The following is a 22,196-nucleotide window of genomic DNA, read 5'->3' as shown; positions in this document are numbered from 1 at the left end:
CTGCTGAAAGCAGGTATCTGATTTTGTTTGGCTTCTATAATTGAAAACAGCCATCAGCCAGGCTGGCCAGGCACCACAGCAACTCCAGCTCTGAGGCCTGGCTGGCTGAAAGCAGGTTTCTTGGGTTTGTTTAGCTTCTATAATTGCAACATTGTTTCTTAGAGTGCAGGTCAGAGGCCAGCAGCAGCAGGTGGGGAACCTTGGCTTCCTCCATCACTGGAGCAAGCAAGCCTCCTGTTCACTTCAGCTGCCTGGCTGCCGGCCGCCATCTTGGTTGGCAGTTAATTTGCATATCGCCCTGATTAGCCAATGGGAAGCGTGTCGGAGGTACAGTTAATTACCATGTTTGTCTATTATTAGATAGGATATGTTGGATTTTGTCAAATGCTTTTTCTGCACCTATTGATAAGATCACATTATTTTCTTTCTTAGCCTATTAATGTGATGGATTACATTAATTTAGTTTTGAATATTGAACCAGTCTTGCATACCTGAGATAAATCCCACTTGGTCATGATATATAGTTCTTTCTATACATTGTTGGATTTTATTTGCCAATATTTGATGAGAATATTTTCATTTTTTTAAAAAATATATGTTATTGATTTTTTAGAGAGGAGGGGAGAGGGATAGAGAGTTAGAAACATAGATGAGAGAGAAACATTGATCAGCTGCCTCCTGCACACTCCCTACTGGGGATGTGCCCACAACCAAGGTACATGCCCTTAACCGGAATTGAACTTGGAACCCTTCAGTCTGTAGGCCAATGCTTTATCCACTGAGCCAAACTGGTTATAACAGGCGGATTTTTGCATTTATGCTCATGAGAGATAATGGTCTGTAGTTTACTTTTGTTGTAATATCATTGTCTGCTTTTGATATTTGGGTAATGCTAGACAGCCTTACAAAATAAGTTAGGAAATATTCCCTCTACTTTTATCCTCTGAAAGAGATTGAAGAAAACTGGTATGATTTCTTCCTTAAATATTTGGTAGAATTCACTATCTTGGCCGGGTGTTTTCTGTTCTGAAAAGTTATTAATGATTCAACTTCTTCAATAGATAAAAGCCTATTCAAGTTATCTATTTTTTTCTCATGTCAGTTTTTTTTTAAATTAAATCTTTATTGTTCAGATTATTACAGTTATTCCTCTTTTTCCCCTCCATAGCTCCCCCCACCCAGTTCCCCCCCCTGCCCTTACCCCCCCCCCCCGCCACTGCCCTCATCCATAGGTGTATGATTTTTGTCCAGTCTCTTCCCGCACCCCCCATACTCTCCCCCCACCCCCCGAGAATAGTCAGTCCACTCCCTTTCTATGCCCCTGATTATATTATATTCACCAGTTTATTCTGGTCATCAGATTTTTTATTCACTTAGTTTTTAGATTCACTTGTTGATACATGTGTAGTTGTTGTTCATAATTTGTATCTTTACCTTTTTCTTCTTCCTCCTCTTCTTAAAGGATACCTTTCAGCATTTCACATAATACTGGTTTGGTGGTGATGAACTCCTTTAGCTTTTTCTTATCTGTGAAGCTCTTTATCTGACCTTCAATTCTGAATGATAGCTTTGCTGGGTAAAGTAATCTTGGTTGTAGGTTCTTGGCATGCATCACTTTGAATATTTCTTGCCACTCCTGTCTGGCCTGCATAGTTTCTGTTGAGAAATCAGCTGACAGTCGTATGGGTACTCCCTTGTAGGTAACTGACTGTTATTCTCTTGCTGATTTTAAGATTCTCTCTTTGTCTTTTGCTCTTGGCATTTTAATTATGATGTGTCTTGGTGTGGTCCTCTTTGGATTCCTTTTGTTTGGGGTTCTCTGAGCATCCTGGACTTGTAAGTCTATTTCTTTCACCAGGTAGGGGAAGTTTTCTGTCATTATTTCTTCAAATAGGTTTTCAATGTCTTGCTCTCTCTCATCTTCTGGCACCCCCATAATTTGGATGTTGGTACGCTTGAAGTTGTCACAGAGGCTCCTTACACTATCTTCATATTTTTGGATTCTTTTTTCTTTTTGTTTTTCTGGTTGGGTGTTCTTTGCTTCTTCATATTTCAAATCTTTGACTTGATTCTTGTGATCCTCTAGTATGCTGTTGGAACTCTGTATAATATTCTTTATTTCAGTCAGTGTATGCTTAATTTCTAGTTGGTCCTTATTCATATCCTCGAGGGTCTCACTAGATTTCTTGAGGGTTGCACTAAATTTATCGACGGTTTCTAGAAACTTCTTGAAAAACCTTATAAGTTTGGTTTTGAACTCTATATCCAGTAGTTTGCTTTCCTCCATTTCTGTCATTTGTGACCTGTTTCTTTGTCTCTGCATTTTTTATGCTTCCCTGTGTTGATAAAGTGTCTTTGTGTGCTAGGTGTCCTATAGGGCCCACTGGCTCAGCCTCCCCAATTACCTGAAGTGGACACTCTTGGTGCACCCCTTTGTGGGCTTTGTGCACAGTCTTGTTGTAGTTAAGCCTTAATTGTTATAGTTATCACTGGGAGGAATTGACCTCCAGGCCAATTGGCTATGAGAATCAGCTGTGTCTGCAGTGGGAGAACTTCTGTACTGGAGACACCCTTATGAGGCAAGACTTGCTTCAGTGGGGCTTTGGTGCTCACTGAGTCTACCCCCTGAGTGTGTCCCTTATGGATTTGAGGAGTTGTAATCTGGATGGTCCCACTCTGATCCCTGGGTACACTGGCTCTTGGATCTCTAATGAGGTGCTAATTTAGCCTCTGCCTGAGGCTACCCAGCAGGAGCTATGGAGGGATCTGCAGATTCCTCTTCTTTGTTTGGGGTTTGGTGGTGCCCAGATGAGGCCCAGCTGTGTATCAATGCAAGCTGCTGTGGGGCCTTGGGCCTTCTTTTGGAAGTTCTGGGCCTCTCTGACCCAGCTGCAGTTTGTTAGGTAATTTCAGATTGCCAAGGGCCAGGCCATTCATATGCAAAAGCCTCTGCGCACAGCTTGTGTGGGGCAGGTTTCAGGGAATCAACAGGGTGAAGCAAACAGCTATGGTTGATCTTCAGCCCTGCCCTAAGAGGCCCCGGGTCTCAGTGTCCCTTGGTAATCACTGCAAGCACCTCTGAGAGAAAGCCACCCTCGAGTTCCGACTGATGCCTGACAGTCCAGTTTCTCCCCATATGTTCCCAGAGACTCGCCCTGAATTGGAGTTCAGAGCAGTCGGGAGCTTGTGTCTCCCTCCCAATTGAAAAAGACAACCACGCCCTCAGTTGCCAGTCCTTCCCACGTGCACCTCCGTACTTCTGCACTTTACTTACTCCGCACCTTCTCTGAGTCTCAGTGTGCTTTTCTCTTTCCATATAGTTGTAGAATTTCCACTTAGCCAGCCTTCCTGTGGTTCTGGATGAGTCTGTTTTGTCTTTTAGTTGTATTTTTGAAGTGGTTGTGCGAGGCAGCAATTTCTGGTGTTTTCCTATGCCGCCATCTTGGTTTCTCCTGTCTATATCTTGTTTTTTGATCCATCTTGATACTCTGTCTTTTGAATATATTTTATTGATTTCAGAGAGGAAAGGAGAGAGAGAAAGAGATAGAAACATGGATGATGAGAGGGAATCATTGATTGGCTGCCTCCAGCATGCCCCCTACTGCAAAGTGGGCATGTGCCCTGACTGGGAATCAAACTGCAATTTCCTGGTTCACAGGTAAACACAACCACTGATCTACACAGGCTGGGCAGGCAATCTCTGTCTTTTAATTTGTGGATTTAGAGTGTTCAAAGTGATTACTGGTATCGTTGGATTAACATACTCTATTTTTTACTGTTTTCTATTTGTTACTCTTGTTTTTTATTCTTATTTTTGCTTCCACTCTTCTGTTTTTTGTTTTTTGTTTTCTGGTTTTAATAGAGCATTACATGTGATTCCATTTTCTCTCCTCTCTTAGCATATCAGATTTAGTGGGGTTGTTTTTTGTTTCCTTTTGTTTTACTTTTTTTTTAAATAGTGGTTGCCCTGAGTTTGCAATATCTGTTTACAGTTAACCCCAATCCAGTTTCAAGTAACACTGCACCACTTAACAGTGTACCACTTCCTGGGTGGTGTGGATACTTTATTGTTGAGAGTTAAGAGTTCGTTATGTATTCTAGATGTAAGTTCCTTATCTGATGTGTGATTTTCAAAAATTTTCTTCCATTCCATTCCATTTTTTCACTTTTTTAAAAAATATATTTTATTGATTTTTTACAGCGAGGAAGGGAGAGAGATAGAGAGTTAGAAACATCGATGAGAGAGAAACATCGATCAGCTGCCTCCGGCACACTCCCTACTGGGGATGTGCCCGCAACCAAGGTACATGCCCTTGACCGGAATCAAACCTGGGACCTTTCAGTCCGCAGGCCGACGCTCTATCCACTGAGCCAAACCGGTTACGGCAATTTTTTCACTTTCTCGATGTTGTGTTTTGAAACACAAAAGTTCTTAATTTTTTAAAATTCATATAATGTCCAGTTTATCATTGTTGTTGCTGCTTGTGCTCTAGGAAACCATTGCCTAATCCAAGTTCATAGAGATTTACACCTATATTTTCTTCTAAGAACCTTGTAGTTTTAGCTCTCATATTTAGGTCTTTGATCCATTTTGAATTAATTTTGTATATGGTGTCAGGTAAAGGTCCAACTTCATTCTTTTTGCATGTGGATATTTCCTTGTCCCAGCACCATGTGTTGAAAAGACTATTCTCTCCATCTTTAATTATCTTGGCATCCTTGTCAAAAATCAACTGTCCAAAAAACTGAGGGGTTATTTTTGGATTCTCAAGTCTATTTTATCTATCTATGTGTTTATCCTATGCCAGTCCTACACTGCCTTGATTGTTGTAACTTTTATGTAGTAAGTTTTAAAATTGGGAATTGTGAGCCCTACACCTTTTATTAAAAAACAAATTTCTTTCATTCTTTGATTCTAGAGGAAGAGGGAAGTAGGGTGGGATGGAGGAAGGAAGGGAGGGAGGGAGGGAGGGAGTGGCAGGGGGAAGGAAGAGGGAAGAAGGGAGGGAGAGGAAAAAAACCACTGATTTGTTGTTCTAGCTATTCATGCACTCATTGGTTGACTCTTGTATGTGCCCTGACCAGGAATCAAATCCGCAACCTTGGTGTATCATCACAATGCTCCAACTAACTGAGCTACCCAGCCAGGGCCACCTTTATTCTTTTTCAAGATTGTTTTGGCTATTCTGCTTCTTTTAAATTTCTATATAAATTTTAGGATCAGCTTGTCAATTTCAGCTAGAATTTTGATGGGTTAGTGTTGAATTTGTAAATCATTTTTAAGGGTATTTTCATCTTAACAATAGTAATTCTGCTAATCCATGAACATAAGATGTTTTCCCACTTATTTAAGTGTTCTTAAAAATTTCTTTCAACAATGTTTTGCAATTTTCAGAGTATAAATTATATATTTTTGTTAAATTTATCCCTATTTTGATGCTTTTATAAATGGATTTTCTTCTTAATTCTTTTCTAGGTTGTTCCCTGCAAATGTATAGAAATACAATTGATTTTTAAAATATTGAGCTTGTATTCTGCAACCTGCTGAAATCACTCAGTCTACCTTTTTTTTTTCTTTCAGATTCCATTTCAAATTCTGACTGGACACCAGCAACTTGTGAGTTCTTGTCACTTCTGTGTGAATGACACAAAGCTCCTCAGTGGCTCCTTTGACTACACCGTGAAGCTGTGGGTAGGTGGTGGGAGCAAAGCATCCTGTCAGCTTACGCTACCTCTTGTAGAGAGTTCCCCAGTGCTGAGGTCCAGGTCTCAAGGATCACAAGGATTTGGGGAGGCCTTTTTGAGCAAAGTGCAGGAAGGAGAAACAAAAACCAGGGCTCACATGAGTGTGAAGCCACTGGAGAGAGATGAGGTTAGTGTAGCAGCTGTTAGACTGTTGGTTTGGAAACAGTGGGAGCAGGGGATAGAGACCACTGGCCTGGGAGCGCCTCACCTTTTGTTGGAGAGTCCCAGTGTGTCTAGGGCCTACATGGGGTCTGAGCTGTGTCATCTCTTTGGGTCGCTTATTTGGAAAACTGAGTCCTATCCACAGAGATGGTATGGCCAGGCCTTGCTGGTCACAGAGGATAGAAAAGTGGCCAGGCCTGGGATCTGTTTATGATGGGAAGGTGGGAGAGGCAGACCTGAGATCAGTATCCGAGGCGCAGGAAGTAGGGGAGCGAGGAACAGGGGTGTGTGTCATGATCAGACAGGTTGCAGAGAGGTGGCCGCCAAGAGCTCTTCTGAAGCCTTCTGGGCATAGCCAGCAGACCCTGGCAGGCCTGTTGAGGGGCATTGCTGATCAATCAGGAGCAGGGCTGGGGGTGGCAGTGCTCACAGGTGACTGTGTGGCTGGAGCTGGGCACATGGTGGAGACAGTCAGCTCTGAGTTTTATCATCTCCTCTAGCTTCAGGGCAGGAGAGGGACAGGGTGGAATGAGTCAAGGATGGTTCCTGCACCTTGGGCAGGGAGTGGGGTTCCTGGGTTCTGGTTCAGGTAACCGGTGGAGGAGAGCTTGGAGGAGCATCTTTTCTGTCATTGGTGGGTCCAAGGCCAGGAAGACTAGGCAGGCGGGGTTGGGAACGGTCCAAGTGCTTCAGGCCCCACATTTGGGACCCCCTCGCTGTGTGACCCTGGACGATGTCCTTTCACCCTTTTGAGCTGGACGAGAGTCATAGAGCAGGTGGTTCTCATACTTTGCTGTCACAGACAGGCTCAGGGCCGATGTGGAACTCAGTCCACAGCTTTAGTCAGTGCCTCCGTGACCTCTCGCTCTCTGTCCCTCTCTCCTGTTGATTCGAGGATGCTATGGATGGATCTGTTATCCGGGATTTTGACGAAGGGCCCAAGGCTCCTGTTTTGGAGTGCAGTGTCACGGCTGACAGCAGAAGGTGACCTTTGCTTCCTTCCCACGGGTCAGGAGCAGCGAGAGTGCGAAGGCAGGCCAGTGGGCAGCACACCAGGGACAGTTGAGTAAAAACAATGTGGGAATTTAATTTTCGTGGAAATTTATCTTACATAGTGGACAAGGATTGCCTTGGAACATGCAATATAATGAGGCAAAGGTACAATTTTATTGTTTTACTAAATGTGCAATGAAACATTTTAGAATGAAATGAGCTATCAACGTGTTTTTTTTTTCTTTTAAAAAATTAGACATGTGAGCAGAAGTGATTGATCCTTGTGAGTTGTAGCTATCGCCTTAGAAGAAGAGGTGATGTCTTTAACGCCCTAAACATGAAAGAGCAGATCCGGGCGGCTGAGGGAGTGAGGGAGGAAGAGCGTGGTGCTGGTGCGCTTTTGTGCTAGGTCCTCTCTGTGTTCAGTGAGAACCCACCTGGAGCATCTTTAGAGAGATTACAGTGTTATTTGCAATCTTGGTCCTAAACGATCAGAATTTTCTATGAGGAAACCACATGCATAACTGTCTCTGTCATAAAGACCCTGTGCTTGTCATGTTATTCCAGAGTTACTGCGGCGGCCTACGACAAAACGCTGAGGACCTGGGACCTTGAAACAGGCAAGCTGCTGGTAAGCATGCCCTGCCCAGTGAGGGTGTCCGTGCGTGGGGTCTTGCCGGGCCTCAGGGAGCCTTGGGGTGGGAAGAGAAGCCAGTCTTCCAGCAAAAGAGAATTTTCTCAGGGACCCAAGACGATGGAGCATGGGCATCGGGGAAGGAGAGCTCGCAGGAGCAGGCAGGAGCAGGGCTCTGCTTGAAGGACGGATACCAGTGGGGTGGGGGTGGGGACAATAGGTCATGGCATTTCAGGCTGAGGGAAAGAGACCCTCCCCTGTGAGGTCGGGATTTGACGTGGCAAGAAGTAGCACAGAGGCCAGAGGAAAAGGCCCCTTGGCCAGAGCATAAGGGTCTGGGCCTTTCCCCACCTGTTCTCCATCATGGAGAGGCCACCACCCATCACCCAAACTGCCCTGAGACCCCCTCTCTCCTGCCCAGTCCCCAGCAGCCCGGCCCTGCTCAGGCATCTCGTCAGGGTCTCCTATCCCTTTCCCAGTGCCCTTCCCCCAGCGGCTCCTCATCGCCTCTCCTCTCCCTTCCTCCTCTTTTCTCCCCTGGAAAAAACAATCTTCCACCAAGGCCGGTGTTGCTCGGTGATTAGAATGTCAGCCCTCACACTGAAGGGGCCCGAGCTTGATTCCCGGTCAAGAGCACATCTCTGGCCCTGGTTAGGGGGCACCGGGAAGGCAGCCAATCCCTGTGTCTCACATCAATGTTTTTCTCTCTCCTCTTCCTCCCCTCCTATCTTCTTCTCACTCTCTCTGAAAAGCAATGGAAAAATATCCTCGGGTGAGGATTAAAAAATAATAAATAAACAATCTTTCTCTTAGTGCAAAGGTCAGTTTATATTCATTGTAAACTTTTTTTTACAAAGACAAGTCAAGATAAAAAAAAAACCACCCAAAATTTAAAACCTTAAAACCCCCAGAGATTATAGTTAACATCTCGCTGTCTCTTTTCCTATGTTTACATATGTTTACATAGGAACACAGACAAATATGTTCTGTTAACAACATAGTATCATTTCAGTACACATCAGCATCATGCTTTTTAATGGGTGTGTGGATCCCATGGGACAAATAGGTCATGCTGTGCTCCACCATTCCCTGGTACAGGGCATCGGCTGCTTTCACTCCATCATAAACAATGATACAACGAGGAAAGTTTGCATATAATTTTTAAACATATGCAGCAATATTTTTTTGGATACAGAGCTGGATTTTATTACTAATTTGGTACAGAAACATGGTGCTTTTTAAATTGCTCTCCAGAAATCTGTGCCAACTCATACCCTTGGCAAAGGCTAGATTAGCACCTCCCCAGAGGACAGAAGTTTTCCCACTGCAGACATAGCTGATTCTCACAGCCAGTTGGCCTGGAGGTCAAATCCCCCCAGTATTAACTACAACAATCAAGGCTTAACTACAGCAAGACTGCGCACAAAGACCACTAGGGGGTGCACCAAGAAAGCATAAAAAAAATGCGGAGACAAAGAAACAGGACAAAATTGTCAATGGAAGATATAGAGTTCAGAACCACACTTTTAAGGTCTCTCAAGAACTGTCTAGAAGCTGCCGATAAATTTAATGAGATCTACAAGAAATCTAATGAGACCCTCGATGTTATGATAAAGAACCAACTAGAAATTAAGCATACACTGACTGAAATAAAGAATACTATACAGACTCCCAATAGCAGACCAGAGGAGCGCAAGAATCAAGTCAAAGAGCTGAAATGTGAAGAGGCAAAAAACACCCAACTGGAAAAGCAAAATGAAAAAAGAATCCGAAAATACGAAGATAGTGTAAGGAGCCTCTGGGACAGCTTCAAGCGTACCAACATCTGAATTATAGGGGTGCCAGAAGATGAGAGAGAGCAAGATATTGAAAACCTATTTGAAGAAATAATGACAGAAAACTTCCCCCACCTGGTGAAAGAAATGGACTTACAGGTCCAGGATGCTCAGAGAACCCCAAACAAAAGGAATCCAAAGAGGACCACACCAAGACACATTATAATTAAAATGCCAAGAGCAAAAGACAAAGAGAAAATCCTAAAAGCACCAAGAGAAAGAAACTCAGTTACCTACAAGGGAATACCCATACGACTGTCAGCTGATTTCTCAACAGAAACTTTGCAGGCCAGAAGGGAGTGGCAAGAAATATTCAAAGTGATGAATACCAAGAACCTACAACCAAGGTTACTTTATCCAGCAAAGCTATCATTCAGAACTGAAGGTCAGATAAAGAGCTTCACAGATAAGGAAAAGCTAAAGGAGTTCATCACCACCAAACCAGTATTATATGAAATGCTGAAAGGTATCCTTTAAGAAGAGGAAGAAGAAGAAAAAGGTAAAGATACAAATTATGAACAACAAACATGCATCTATCAACAAGTGAATCTAAGAATCAAGTTAACAAATAATCTGGTGATCATAATAGAATCAGGGACATAGAAAGGGAATGGACTGACTATTCTTGGGGGGGAAAAGGGGTGTGGGAGATTCGGGAAGAGACTGGACAAAAATCGTGCACCTATGGATGAGGACAGTGGGTGGGGAGTGAGGGTGGAGGGTGGGGCGGGAACTGGAAAGAGGGGAGTTATGGGGGGGAAAAAGAGGAACAAATGTAATAATCTGAACAATAAAGATTTAATTAAAAAAAAAACAAGTGAACTTAAAAATTCAGTTTCTTATTTGTACTCTCCCACTGTAAGTGCTCAAGGGCCACATGTGGCCAGTGGCTAGGTTATTGGCCAGCACATAGATGGAACAGAAAGCTCTACTGAGCAGCTGGGCTAGAGAGAAAACGACTTGTTAATCCTTGCCCTATTTCAGTGGAAGATCAGGCATGAAGGCTTCATCACCTCCTGTAACTTTTCTCCTGACGGTAAATATGTGGTCTCGGGCTTGGATGTGGATCACGGAATCTGTATAACAGACGCAAGAAACGCCATGACTGTGGCACACATCAAAGGTGAGTTTGCATGGGTTCCCTGCTCTGTTCTGTCGGCCATGGTAACAGCTGCTTGTCACTTGACTGACCGACTTTCAATTGCTTTATTTGGTGAAATGTAATAATATGAGCCACATAATTAAAGATGGGACATGGATTGCTAAAAACACTGTCTGTTAATACCAACACTAGTCCTCATCAGTTGAACATTTTTGCTCAGTTTGTGCTTGTAATAAATGAAACAATGTTCTGCACCAACCTCACGTAGACATTTAAAGCCCAACCTCCTATTGTATGGAAGCTCAGCCTTCTTAATGTTTTGCTCTACTTTCTAAATATTAAAATAACTAGGGGCCCGGTGCACGAAATTCGTGCACTGGGTGTGTGTGTGTGTGTGTGTGGGGGGGGGGGGGGAGTGTCCCTCAGCCCAGCCTGCCCCCTCTCACATACTGGGAGCCCTCAGGCATTGACCCCCATCACCCTCCAATCGCAGGATCGGCCCCTTGCCCAGGCCTGACTCCTCTGGCTGAGGCGTCTGGCCCGGGCAGCAGGGACCCGCAGCTGCAGCGGCCCCGCGATCGTGGGCTTCGCTTTAGGCCCAGGCAAGGGACCCCTAGCTCCCACGACTGCCAGCTTCAACCGTGCCCAACTCCCATAGCTGGCTCCACCCCTACTTCCTGCTCTCACTGGCCAGGGCGGAAAAGGCACCTGATTCTCCGATCATGGCTAGGGGGCAGGGCAAAGGCGGCCTCAGGGCCGCCTTTGCCCTGCCCCCCAGCTCTTAGCTCCCCACTGGGTTTCCGATCACTGTCAGTGGCAGGGGGCTTCTTCCTGCTTTCCCTTTTGCCTCCCTGCATTGTGCCTACATATGCAAATTAGCCGCCATCTTGTTGGCAGTTAACTGCCAATCTTAGTTGGCAGTTAACTGCCAATCTTAGTTGGCAGTTAATTTCATATAGCCCTGATTAGCCAATGAAAAGGGTAGCTCGTACGCCAATTACCATTTTTCTCTTTTATTAGTGTTGATAATTATTGTATGTCAATTTCCTGGTTGTGATATATCATTATGCAAGATGCTACCATTGGGGGAAACTGTGCATATAGGATCTCTTCATGTTATCCTTGTAACTGCATGTTAGTTGACAGTTATCCTATCTAATAAAAGAGAAACATGGTAATTAGCGTATGACCGCTACCCTTCCCATTGGCTAATCAGGGCAATATGCAAATTAACTGCCAGCCAAGATGGCAGCCGGCAGCCAGGCAGCTTGAAACTAACATGAGGCTTGCTTGCTTCAGTGACGGAGGACTCCAACGTTCCCCGCCTGCCTTGCCGGCCTCTGAGCCTGCAGTCTGAAACATTGTAATAAATATAGAAGCTAAACAAAACCCCAGAAACCTGCTTTCAGCGAGCAGGGATCTCAGAGCTGGAGTTATACATTGTTTCGATTATAGAACCCAAACAAAACAGATACCTGTTTTCAGCAGCAGAGGCCTCAGAGCTGGAGCCAGAGCTAAGGCTGGCCCAGAATAAAAAGAAAAAGAAAAAAAGGAGCAGTTGGCACCTTCAGTCACCCACCAGCCTGAAAACAGCCATCATCCCCTCACCCAGGCTGGCCAGGCACCCCAGTGGGGACCCCCACCCTGGTCCAGGACACCCTTCAGGGCAAACCAGCCAGCCCCACCCATGCAACAGGACTCTACCCTATACAGTAAAAGGGTAATATGCCTCCAAGCACCGGGATCAGCGGAGCCGAGAGGCCTCCTGGCACCGGGATCAGCATGACAGGGGGCAGCGCCCAAACCCCCTGATCGCCCTGAGGCTCTGTGTGTGACAGGTGGCGGGGCCACAACCTCCCTATCTGCCCTGCTCTGTTCGTGACAGGGGAAGGTGCCCCAACCTCCTGATCAGCCCTGCTCTGATACGGGGGGAGCTCCCCAACCCCCTGATCGCCCTGCGGCTCTGTGTGTGACAGGGTGCAGCACCCCAACCCCCCCCACCCCCCATGGGCCCTGCTGTGTGTGTGACAGGGTAGAGCCATAACCTCCCCATTGGCCCTGCCCTGAGTGTGAGAGTGGTGGTGCCCCAACCCCCTGATCGGCCCTGCTCTGTGGGTGATAGAGGGCAGCGCCCCAACTCCTCCTTCCCCCACAGGCCCTGCTCTGTATGTGATGGGGTAGAGCCATAACCTCCCCATTGGCCCTGCCCTGAGTGTGAGAGTGGTGGTGCCCCAACCCCCTGATCAGCCCTGCTCTGTGGGTGATAGAGGGTGGTGCCCCAACCCCCTGATCCGCCCTGCTCTGTGTGTGAACAGGGGGCGGTGCCCCAACTCCCCTTTCGGCCCTACTCTGTGAGTGACGGGGGGAGCTCCTCAACCCTCTGATGGGCCCTGCTCTGTGCGTGACAGGGGGGAGCTCCCCAACCCTCTGATCGACCCTGCTCTGTGCGTGACAGGGTAAGGAGCCCCAACCCCCCTGATGGGCCCTGCTCTGTGCGTGACAGGGGCAGCTCCCCAACCCCCTGATTGGCCCTACTCTGTGGGTGACAGGGGGGTGGCGCCGCAACCTCCCCATCAACCCTGCCTTAAGTGTGACAGGGGGCGGTGCCCCAACCCCCCAATTGGCCCTACCCTGAGCGTGACTGAGGGTGGCATTGCAACCTCTCAATCTGCCCTGCTCTGTGAATGACAGGGGACGGCACCCCAACTCCCCAATCAGCCCTGCTCTGAGCCCAACCAAGGGCTGCACCTAGGGATTGGGCCTGCCCTCTGCCACCCGGGAGCAGGCCTAAGCCAGCAGGGTGTTATCTCCCGAGGGGTCCCAGACTGCGAGAGGGCACAGGCCAGGCTGAGGGAACCCCCCTTCCCCCCCGAGTACACAAATTTTTGTGCACCGGGCTTTTAGTCTAATTAATAAAAGACAAACATGCAAATTGACCGTACCTTCACTGCATCTTAAGCCACACCCACCAGCCAATCAGAGCGATATATGCAAATTAACCCAACCAAGTTGGCAGCCGGCAGCCACAGAGCTAGAGTGAGCAGGACGCTTGGTTGCTCCAATGATGGAGAAAGCCAAGCTTCCTGCCTGCTGCGGCCAGCTCTGAGCTCCACTCAAGGCAACAAAGTTACAATTATAGAAGATAAATAAACCCCAGATACCTGCTTTCAGCTGGCCATGGCCACAGAGCTGGAGTGAGCAGGAGGCTTGGGTTTTCCCTGGCGATGGAGGAAGCCAAGCTTCCTGCCCGCCCTGGCTGGCTCTGAGCTCCACTCAAGGCTACAAAGTTTCAATGATAGAAGGTAAATAAATCTCAGAATAAAAAAAGAAAAAGAAAAAAAGGAGAGGCTGGGAGCTTCCATCGCCAGGGGGCTTGGCCAGCCTGAAAACAGCCATCAGCCCCTCACCCAGGATGGCCAGGCACCCCAGTGGGGACCCCACCCTGATTTGGGACACCCTTCAGGGCAAACCAGCTGGCCCCCACCCATGCACCAGGCCTCTATCCTATATAATAAAAGGGTAATATGCAAACTGACCCTAACAGCGGAATGACTGGGAATCACTGGTCACTATGACACACACTGACCATCAGAGGGCAGACGCTCAATGCAGGAGCTGCCTCCTGGTGGTCAGTGCACTCCCACAGGGGGAGCTCTGCTCAGCCACAAGCCAGGCTGATGGCTGCCAGTACAGCAGTGGTGGTGGGAGCCTCTCCCACCTCCTCAACAGGGCTAAGGATGTCTGACTGCAGCTTAGGCCTGCTCCCCGCTGGCAAGTGGACATCCCCCGAGGGCTGCCGGGCTGCCAGAGGGATGTCTGACTGCCAGCTTAGGCCCAATACCCCCCGGGAGCGGGCCTAAGCCAGCAGGTGGTCATCCCCCGAGGGGTCCCAGACTGTGAGAGGGCACAGGCCGGGCTGAGGGACCCCCCCCCCCCACCGAGTGCACAAATTTTTGTGTACCAGGCCTCTAGTAGCAAAATAAATAGTTAAAAAAATATATAATCTTTGTATTAAAATTTGATGTGTAAAGTCAAAAGTTAAAGACTGTTGTACCTGTCCTGTCTCCTCCCCAGAGATGCCTATTATAAACAATACTAGAGGCCCATTGCACAAAGATTTGTGCAATAGGCCTTCTTTCCCCTGGCTGCCAGCACCAGTTTTCCTCTGGCACCCGGGACCCAGACCTTCACTCTAGCCACCACTTTCCATCTTCGCTCTGGACACAGTCTTCGCTGCGGCTGGAGCCTTCAATCTTTGCTCCTTGCTGTGGCCGGAGTCTTCAGTCTCCAGCCAGAGCTGCTCCTGTAGCTCCTTCTGCCCCTCCCCCTTCCCCTCATAGCTTGATTGCTGCTTCGCCTGCAGACCTCGCTGATGGGCTCCTGGGTCCCAGGGGGCCACCTTGCCTGCGGCCTGGCTTTCCAGCAGCTCCTGGGATCACACACAGGGGCCTGGATGGCAGCTCCCAGTGTCCCTCCCTGCCCACAGTATGCAAATTAACCGCCATCTTTGTTGGCAGTTAATTTGCATATTGCGCTGATTAGCCAATGGCGATGGTAGCGAAGGTATGGTTAATTACCATGTTTGTCTATTATTAGATAGGATGTTGCTGGGTGGCCTTCCTGAACTCTCTCTGTGTGTGTGTGTGTGTGTGTGTTTGCACACACAGTGTTATTTTTTGTATGTGCTTTATGTCTGTTTTTAGCAATGTGGACCCAATATATGTACAGTGCCTCACAGCTTGTGTGTTTCCCTTAATGTGTCACATCCTACTCTACCTCTTCTTACTCTCTGGTTTCTAGCTGCTCACCATGCTTCTCCATGCCCTGTCCCACCTCCAAGCTTTTGCTCATGCTTTTCCTTCTACCTGGAGCACTCTTCCTGTCCTGCTTCCCTTGATAACTTCTGGGCCTTCCTCGACCTCTCAGGCTGCCCCAGGCTGGGCCAGACTTATCCTGGCCAGGAGTTGTGAGATACCTCGCCCTCCTCTCATGGCCCCTGGTATGCTGCGGGGCATGGCCCACTCAAGGGTGAATCCCCATCAGACTGAGAGCTCTGTTGGGACAGGGAGCAGATCGGCTGTACTCCTTGTTCAAAGCCTGGCACATGTGGTAGGCATTCAGGAATGTGTGAGAACTGGAATGGTGTTTCTGGACTGTTGTCATTGTTGGGGAGTAGTATGAGCCTTTGGGCCATGAGAAGCAAGTGGCTCAGGATGTGGAACATGGATAATGAGACCTTTCCTTGTGCTGCAGATCATCACAAAAGATCAGTCACAGGCTGCTGCTTCGACCCTGATAGCCAGAAGGTGGCTTCCGTCTCATTGGACAAGAGTGTCAAGATCTGGGATATTACATCCCAGGCCACCCTGCTCACCATCAACACGTGAGGAGGGGCCCAGGAAGCCGGGCAGCATCCTGCAGCAGGGAGGGGGCAGGGTCCCCATTCATGCCCTCCTGGGTTTGGCCTGCATACCTTCGGCTTGTTAGCCAGCATCCATGCTGGGCATCTCCTGGGCAGCTGTGAAGAGGCTGCAAAGGGGGAAAGGGAAGGCAGAGGGCAGGCCGGGGAAACCACCAGCCTGTGGGATGGGACAGGCTTTGGGTGCATTTGTCTTATTGGGAGACAACATAATCTTAACTGATTTTAACGTTTGCAAGTAGTAAGCATAAATATTTTGTTACACACACACACACACACACACACACACACACACACCCCACACACACACACACACACACTTGCTTCAACTGTGAAACATAACTTAGAAAACTCAAGAGGAGAAGGAAAGTCTACTATATTTACCCATATTTTGCTTACTATGTTCTGTCTTCCTTTCAGATGTTCCAAGTTTCTTTCTTTTACTGCTTTCCTTCTGTTTAGAAAAACTTCCTTTAGACATTCTTTTAGGGTAGGTCTGAGGGCCATAAATTCTCTTAGTTTTCTTTAATCTGAAAATGTCTTGATTTCCTCTTCATCCCCAAAGGCTATTTTTGCTGGATACATAAATCTGGGTTGACAAGTTTTTTTCTTTCAGCATGTAAAAACTGTCATGTCACTTTCTCTGGCTCCTGTGGTTTCTGATGAGAAATCCACTGTCATTCAAATTGCTTCCCCCTTTTAGGTGAGGTGTCATTTCTCTCTCACTGCTTTCAAGATTTTTTTCTCTGTCTTCACTTTTCAGACATTTAATTATGCTGTGTCTGTGTATAGATTTCGTTGAATTTATTCTATTTGGAATTGTATATTTTTCAATCTATAGGTTTATGTGTTTTGCCAAATATGGTAACATTTCAGATGTAATTTCTCTGATTACTTTGTCAGCCCCACTCTCTTTCTCCTTTCCTTCTGGAATCCTGGTGAAACAAATGCTTAGATATTTTTGTTATAATCCCACAGGTTCCTGAGGTTCTGTTTTTTCCCCTCATTTTTTTTTTGATAGGTTAATTTATATTGTCCACCTTCATAGTTACTAATGCTCTTCTCTGTCCTCCCCATTGAGTTTTTAATTTTGGTTACTGTATTTTTCAGTTCTGAAATTTCCATTTGATCAGTCTTTAGATCTTCTATTTTTTTTTTGGCGGGGGGGGGGGGGGCTGAGGATTTCTATCTTTTTGTTTGTTTCAAGCGTGATTATAATTGCCCATCAAAACATTTTTTAAGCCCTGACTGGTTTGGCTCAGTGGATAGAGCGTCGGCCTGCGGACTGAAAGGTCCCAGGTTCGATTCTGGTCAAGGGCATGTACCTTGGTTGCGGGCACATCCCCAGTGGGGAGTGTGCAGGAGGCAGCTGATCGATGTTTCTCTCTCATCAATGTTTCTAATTCTCTATCCTTCTCCCTTCCTCTCTGTAAAAAATCAATAAAATATATTTAAAAAAAATTTTTAAAAAAAAAATTTAATCTCCACCAGAGGATTTTTTTCTAATTGATTTTTATTTTCTGTTAATCTTCACCTGAGGATATTTCACCCCCGCCCCCATTGATTTTGAGAGAGAGTGGAAGGGAGGGGCAGAGACACAGAGAAACATTGATGTGAGAGAGACACATTGATTGGTTCCCTCCTGCACATGCCCCAGTTGGGGCCGGGGATTGAGCCTGCATCCAAGGTACATACCTTTGTTTGGAATCTAACCACTGAACAAACTGGCTAGGCTAATTGATTTTTAGAGAGAGGGGAAGGGAGAGAGAGAGAAAGTGAGGGAAGTGAAAGAAAAACATCAGTTCGTTGTCTCTGTATGTGCCTCAACCAAACCCAAAACTTAGGTATGTGCCCTGATCAGGAATTGAACCCGCAACCTTTTGGTGCATGGGACAACACTCCAACCAACTGAACCACCCAGCCAGGGCCCATCAAAGCAGGGCTACTTAAAAGAGGTAGGGATGGGACTGCAGTTTCCCCCAAGATATTTGGCTGGAGTACGGTGGGTATTGCCTAAAGGTATTCTGTTTTCTCAGGCTCTGCCTCTGGCTAGGGAGAAGGAGTTCATTTGGAGGCCTTCCCTTTGTTCGCCCTTGCCTTGTTTTACAGGTTTTCCAGGGCCCAGTCCAGGATATACGAAGTAAAAGGAAAACCCTGGGGCCTCACAGCGGGCTCCCCTTTGGTCCCAAGAGCCTGGCTTGTCTGCCTTCCTTTCTCCACCCTCCGGTCTTCTGTTTGCTCTATAAATGCCAGGGCTGTTCTCTGTGCTGCACGGGAGGAAGAGAGAGAAGTGCGTTGACTCCATCTTGTTCAGACATGCGCGTGCAACACAAGCACTCCCTCCAAACATTGGTACCAAGAGAAATGGGCTTTGATGAGAAGTGGAATTTGTTTGAAATGAGAACCCATCCTGGAGAATAGATTTATCCCTGGTCTGAATCTACCCCAGTGACAGTGTCCAGACTCTGGGGCGGCCTTTATTTTCCATCTCCGGGTTTAAACCCAATGAGAGTGTCTGGATGCCAAGATGGCTCTCAGCCCAATAGGCACAGGAATTTGGAAAGTTTTACCCTGAATGCCCCTGGGAAGTTGACTCCTCCCCATGCCGCCCCCCCCCCCCCCCCCCCCGGCTCAGTTTGCGCATTTCAAAGAACTGAAACAGAGTCCAAAATTCTGACCTGAGCACTAGAAAACAGTTTTGTCCAACCCTTTCCTCAGGTGAAAGGATTGACTTTATGATCCAGGCTACTCAGAGATGCTCATTTATGTTCATAGATTTGCTTGAAAACTCTGTCTATAACAGGAGATGAGAATCATGGGAAAAATACTTTGAGGATTACAAACAACAAAAAAAAGCAGCAAAGTGCTCACAGATTTCTTTTTTCAAAACAAGAAGACATTTAAAAATTGAGAATGGATAACCCAAAACTATAGTAATTAAATGCACAACATTACAATATGCTTTAATGACGCTGAAGACAGACAAAGAGAGAGGGAGGAAAAGAGAAAGAGAGCGAGCAGTTGGGGTAAAGAGGAGTGAGTGGGAGAGGGTGGGGCAGGGGCCCTGGGGAGACTGGCCAAGCCTCCAGGTCCTGGAGAGAGAGGAGGTGGAGGGTGAACGGGAGAGCCATGTGATCCATCACCAGGCCTGACGGCTGTTAGTCCCTTAACCGTCCCCACAGCTTTTTCCAGCTGCTCTTTGTCCTCAAGCCTCAAGCAGCTCTGAACAGTGCAGCGGTTCTCTGCAGGGGCAGTTGGACCCCAGTGGACACTTGGCAGTGTTTGCAGCCAGTTTTGTTGTCACAACTAGGTGTGAGGGCTACTGGCATCTAGTGGGTGGAGCCCAGGGATGACACCCAACATATTACAATGTACAAATCAGTTCCCTAGCAGCACAGTGAGTTATTCAGTACAAAATGTCAGTATTGCCATGATGGGGAAATCCCGGAATAGTGAGACATAGTTAGAGCAATTACTGTCAGGACTTGGTAGGCAGGAACCAAGTCCATAGGTCACAGTGCATCAGCTCCAATGCCCGCTCCCTTCCCCTCCCCCATGTGGGTGGGCCATCAGATTTTGTAGGAGCCAAGTGCTAACATGTGCACCCTTCCATCTGTTTCAGGGAACATGACAATGCAGTATCAAGCTGCTGTTTTACCTCCAGCGGCCATTTCCTGTGTACAAGTTCTTGGGATAAAACCTTAAAAATATGGAACGTCCATACAGGGGAGTTTCGAAACCAGGGAGCCTGTGCAACTCTGATGCATGGCCACGAAGGTTCTGTGAGTTCCTGCCAGTTTGCCAGAGACAGTGAGTAACACACACTTAGGAGGACGCTGCACGTGTGGGGACGCCGGGCAGGGCTCCTCGTGTTTCATTCACGTGAACTTTCCTCAGCACAGAGTTGATTTTCAATGCTGTTGGCAGTGAGGGTAGATTTCTTTTCCACAAGAACAACAACAACAACAACAAAAGGCAAGAGAGAGAGATTCATAGATATAGTTTGTAAGTGATAGAAACTCAGTTCAATGTGGTGTAAGTAGCAAAAGAAATTAACGCCTGTAATGGGAAAGTCTAGGGTCTGGTCTCACTTGAGATGTGGCTGGGTCCAGACACTCAGACTATGTTGCCAGGGAGCCAACTCTTCTACTTAGATCAGCTTCTTTCTTGTGTTGGTATTTCCCCCCAAATAGGCCAAGTGGCCCCTGGTGGTTCAGGCCAACAGCGGTTCTGGCTGCTGACACTCCTAGAGAAAGAAACTCCCTCTGATGGTCCCAGCACAAGCCCCACGGAAGACTCCCATTGGCTCAGCATGGGTCACATGCCCATCTCTGAACCAATCACTTTAGCAGGGGATGAAAGGTACTGATTGGCCTGGTCTGAGTGGCTTGCCCATCTCCAGAGTTAGAGGTTAAGGTCAGCACACTCTGAAGCAGAAGGACTGGTAATAGGTGAGGGAAATTGGGAAGCTATTTCCAGATGAAGGGGCAATGACAATAAGCTGCCATGGCAGCTAACCCCTGTGGGGGAGTGACTGCTCCCGAGACCCAGGAGCCAAAGGTTAAACTCCTCCATCCTCGTGGAGTGTGTGTGGGGAGCACCCAGCCAGCACCCACACAATCACAGTCTCACTTGAGAAATGCAAGGGTTTTTCTGAATAACTTTTCCTCTTCAGAAGCAGCCTCTGTGAAAGTCAGACCCCACTACGAGGTGCCCTGCCAGTTCCTATCCTTGGCTTTATTGGGTTCAGAGTTGCACAGTCAATCGCTGCTATTTGCAGATTCCATCTTTGTAAATTACAGGCTAAAATTTATTTGTAACCCTAAAGTCAATACTCATGGCACTTTTGTGTTCACTCGTGGATATGTGAATTGAAGCAGGGAGCTTGAGTTAGCCTGTGCATGCATTCCCAGCTGAAGTTGAACAAGGTGACTTGCTGCTTTCTTGTTTCATCTCTCTTATCATACTGTGTACTTTTTGTGGTCTATTTAGTGACACGTTTCACAATTTGAGCTTTTAGTTGGTGAGTTACTGTTTAAGCCAGACCCCCAGTACAGGGTTGCACTGCTGTCCAGTGTTCCTAAGTGAGACAACGCTGCGATATGCCTTATGGGGAAAACACATGTGACAGAAGCTTCATTCAGGCAAGAGTTACAGAACTGATGGCCGTGAATTCAGTTCTAATGAATAAACACTATATCTATAAATAAGGTGTCTTTAAACAGAAACCGACATAAAACAAGGTTATGTATTGATCAGTGAAGGAAATGTGACCAGAAGCTCACAGGAACCTAACTCTGTATTTCCCTTAAGAACATTGGTTCAGTATTTGCAAATTCAGTGTTTATAATGACTTGACAGAATATAGCTACCATTAGTAATGAGAATCACCTGTAATTGGGGTTGAACCATCAGGAAGGGTCAGAGTGTCCTCAGAGTGAGCCATGAGGCACCTCACTGACACAGCCTCAGACCCGCTTGGACCTCCCCCAGGAGGAAGCAGTTGGCTGGGGAAGATGACCCCTTGAGACTCTGATTTTGTGTTGCAGCATCTTTTCTCGTGTCTGGAGGGTTCGACAAGACTGTGGCTATTTGGGATGTCGGAGAAGGCTACCTGAAGCACTCCTTGAAGGTACCAATGCCAGCATCAGATAGAGCATCTGAGCTCTGTTCCTTAGTCATTCCATGCGGGGTGGTGGATGCTGGGGGCACGGCAGACCTAGATGTCGCCTGTGGAGCTGATACCCCTGTGGGACAAGCAAACCATCGACAGCGTGAGTGAAATGGAGAAACCACAATGGGCGATGTAGAAACGGACTGCAGGGACAATCCACGGTGGGTGGGAAGGGAGGGCCTCATGGAGAAGGTGGCCTTTGAGCTGAGAGACAGATGGCAAGGAAGGACTGGATGAGTGAGGCTCTTGTGGGAGGGAATGCCAGGCAGATGGAAAAGCAAATGCAGAAACTCAGAGATGGGAAAGTGTGTAAGAACAAGAGAAATCACTGCGCAGAAGGCTGAATGCCACAGTGAGGTGCGCACAGAAAGCTGTGGGCTCCAAAATTGGGTGCTTTTGGCTGCAAGTTAGAGAAGCCTCCACAGGAGTAGCTCTATAATAAGGGCATGGATTCTCCAACATGGCCCGATTCCAGAGGTCGGTGGTCCCAGGACCAGCTCCTTCACTGCCGCTGTCCCACCCTAAGATGTCTGCATACTCCTCGATCCTGTGATTTCGTGGCACCTTTGGCTGGGAATGCTTGCATCCATGAGTCTTGGTCTCTCTGTTCCCTGTGACCAAATGTAGACGAT

At 47.2% G+C, this 22,196-nt stretch overlaps 2 protein-coding genes across 6 annotated transcripts in view; one reads left to right on the top strand and one right to left on the bottom strand.

Moving 5' to 3' along the window:
- Nucleotides 1-22,196, bottom strand: part of LOC132217058 (xaa-Pro dipeptidase) — a 467,255-nt gene that overhangs the window by 134,999 nt on the left and 310,060 nt on the right. The gene's annotated exons all lie outside the window — the stretch shown is intronic.
- The window catches only part of WDR88 (WD repeat domain 88), a 40,890-nt gene that overhangs the window by 9,758 nt on the left and 8,936 nt on the right, over nucleotides 1-22,196 (top strand). Inside the window, 8 exon segments of the mRNA XM_059665531.1 lie at nucleotides 5,582-5,692; nucleotides 6,803-6,891; nucleotides 7,442-7,458; nucleotides 7,461-7,531; nucleotides 10,354-10,492; nucleotides 15,725-15,854; nucleotides 19,513-19,700; nucleotides 21,440-21,522. Coding sequence (XP_059521514.1) covers nucleotides 5,582-5,692; nucleotides 6,803-6,891; nucleotides 7,442-7,458; nucleotides 7,461-7,531; nucleotides 10,354-10,492; nucleotides 15,725-15,854; nucleotides 19,513-19,700; nucleotides 21,440-21,522 — 828 coding nt within the window.

The sequence above is a fragment of the Myotis daubentonii genome, chromosome 15 (genome assembly GCF_963259705.1).
Source record: "Myotis daubentonii chromosome 15, mMyoDau2.1, whole genome shotgun sequence".
NCBI lineage: Eukaryota > Metazoa > Chordata > Mammalia > Chiroptera > Vespertilionidae > Myotis > Myotis daubentonii.
This window is presented reverse-complemented; position numbering and strand designations above follow the sequence as displayed.